Genomic DNA, 2,830 nt, shown 5'->3' with positions numbered 1-2,830 from the left:
TACCTCCTCTACAGCAAGACACCTGTTTCTATCTCACTATGACCTTCCATCATCTGACCTCCATCCATCACCTCCTCCAATGCCCTCTCTCCTTACAAGTTACTTGGTGACCCTGTCAGTGCAGGTACCACTGAGAAAGCATCCAGTCCACACTGTAAAGTGGTTGGTGTTTGGAAGGGAATCCAGCTGTAAAAACCTTGCTAAAACTGACCTCGCTTGTGCTGGTGCCACATAAAAAGCACTAAGTCCACTCTGCTGAGTGGTTGGCATTTGGAAAGGCATCCAGCTGTAAAAATCCTACCAAAACAGTTACAGAAGTCTGGAGCAGGCTTCTGCCTGGCCAGCTCCTGTCAAACCGTCCCACCCATACCAGTATCGAAGGGAGACGTTAAATGATGATGATGATGTATGCATATATACATTCATACACAAAACACACACACACTCCTCTCTCTCTCTCTCTCTCTCTCTCTCTCTCTCTCTCTCTCTCTCTCTCTCTCTCTCTCTCTCTCTCTCTCAATGTTTTCCCTATGTTTTTGTTTCAGTTTTTGCTGAATGAAATCCAGTTTTATATAGAAACTTCTCAAAGCCACCTGAATTTAGTTGTGTTGAAAGGAAAAACCATCCAGTATGTGTATAATCTTTATTTTATTATATAGCTATTAAAAAAGATGATATTTAAATATTTATTCAATATTTTTTAATACAATATGCTTTGCATGGATCAAATGTAATTTGTTTCTGCAGCTGGATGCCCTTCCTGACGCCAATCCTGACGCCAATCCTGACGCCAAGCAAGTATTTTCCCATTGTCATTTACTAAACATTTTCTCCTATATTCTAGTAAAGGGTCTATTGCGTAATCAAGGACCATAACTTCAGCGCAACGATTGGTATATGCTTACTAAAGTTGTCTCCCTTCAGTCAACTTTTGTCGAAGTGAGCAACACTATTTTTTTCATGTCAAGAAGCATTAAATCCTCTTCCGTTTTTACGTTTCATTTCTTTCCAGATATTTATACAAGACGTATCTCATTTTCTTCCACAAAGTTACTTTTAATTCACAGGTCTCCTTCCTTTGTAGCGTGCTATATGATCATACACACAACTATACGAACGCGCTTACACACACACACACACACACACCAAGACTTTAAAATGCTTTTATAAGTTTTTTTTTCCGTGATCGTTGAAGTTTTATCTTGAGAAGATGAAAAGGTGCTCCTCAGGAATTCACTCTGACCTTTACTCTGTGAGAGATGTAAGATATTTTTGTATGTGTGTAATATATATGTGTGAATGTGTCATGTAATATATATAAGTATATATGTGTTAGTGTGTATATATATCATCATCATCATCATCATCATCATCGTTTAACGTCCGCTTTCCATGCTAGCATGGGTTGAACGATTTGACTGAGGACTGGTGAAACCAGATGGCTACACCAGGCTCCACTCTGATTTGGCAGAGTTTCTACAGCTGGATGCCCTTCCTAATGCCAACCACTCAGAGGGTGTAGTGGGTGCTTTAACGTGTCACCCGCACGAAGGCCAGTCAGGCGGTACTGGCAACGGCCATGCTCAAAAGGGTATATTTTATGTGCCACCCGCACTAGAGCCAGTCCAGGGGCACTAGACTGTTGGCATGCTGGGGTTTTAGTCAAATCGATTGACCCCAGTAGTTAGTTTTTTAAAGCCTGTTATTTTTGCCAAGCTGATAAGTGACACAGATGTAAACAAACCAACACTGGTGGTAGGTGATAAACACAGACACAAACTACACACACATACATATTTCATCACTGTCATTATCATTGTTTAACGTCCATCTTCCATACATGGCTCGGACAGTTGACAGGAGCCAGCCAGATAGAAAAACTACCCTAGGCTATTGTGTCTGTTTTGGCAGAGATTTTACGGCTGGATGCCCTTCCTAACACCAATCACTCTGCAGTAGTATATATATATATAAATATATATATATATATATATATATATATGCACACAAACACACACACACTCACACACACATATCTATAGAGTCAACAGATGAAATCCAAAGATTCTCTGTTGTTTGTACTCTGTGTAAGTTTGATCTAGTGATATGTAAACATTTGTATAGTAACACTTAAATATTCATCTCACAGTCTTGAGTCTTCGTTTTCTTTCTGTTTACATGGATACACATATCCTTCTCTACTCTAGGCACAAGGCCCAAAATTTTTGGGGAGGGGGCCAGTCGATTAGATTGACCCCAATATGCAACTGTTATCGACCCCTGAAAGGATGAAAGGCAAAGTCAACCTTGGCGGAATTTGAACTCAGAACGTAAAGACAGACAAAATACTGCTAACCATTTCGCCCGGTGTGCTAACATTTCTGCCAGCTCACTGCCTTCATGTATGCATATATTAATATATACATTTTGTATATCAAACCTAAACTTTTATAATCAATTTATTTATCCAGATAATTATTTCTCTCCCCATCTCTCTCTCATTCGCTATCATCATCATCATCATCATCATCATCATCGTTTAACGTCCGCTTTCCATGCTAGCATGGGTTGGATGATTTGACTGAGGACTGGTGAAACTGGATGGCAACACCAGGCTCCAATCTAATTTGGCAGAGTTTCTACAGCTGGATGCCCTTCCTAATGCCAACCACTCAGAGAGTGTAGTGGGTGCTTTTACGTGTCACCCGCATGAAGGCCAGTCAGGCGGTACTGGCAACGGCCACGCTCGAAATGGTGTCTTTTATGTGCCACCCGCACAAAAGCCAGTCCAGGGGCACCGGTAACGATCTCGCTCGAAAACCCTACGAAG

The 2,830-nt window shown here is 41.0% G+C and overlaps 1 protein-coding gene across 1 annotated transcript in view; it reads left to right on the top strand.

Moving 5' to 3' along the window:
• Positions 1 to 2,830, top strand: part of LOC106873908 (uncharacterized) — a 324,095-nt gene that overhangs the window by 119,024 nt on the left and 202,241 nt on the right. The window contains exon 7 of the mRNA XM_052966147.1: positions 546 to 628. Coding sequence (XP_052822107.1) covers positions 546 to 628 — 83 coding nt within the window. The remainder of the gene's footprint in view (positions 1 to 545; positions 629 to 2,830) is intronic.

Source organism: Octopus bimaculoides, chromosome 3, assembly GCF_001194135.2.
Source record: "Octopus bimaculoides isolate UCB-OBI-ISO-001 chromosome 3, ASM119413v2, whole genome shotgun sequence".
Lineage (NCBI taxonomy): Eukaryota > Metazoa > Mollusca > Cephalopoda > Octopoda > Octopodidae > Octopus > Octopus bimaculoides.
Note: the sequence above shows the minus strand (reverse complement) of the source record. Positions and strands in the feature narration are given on the sequence as shown.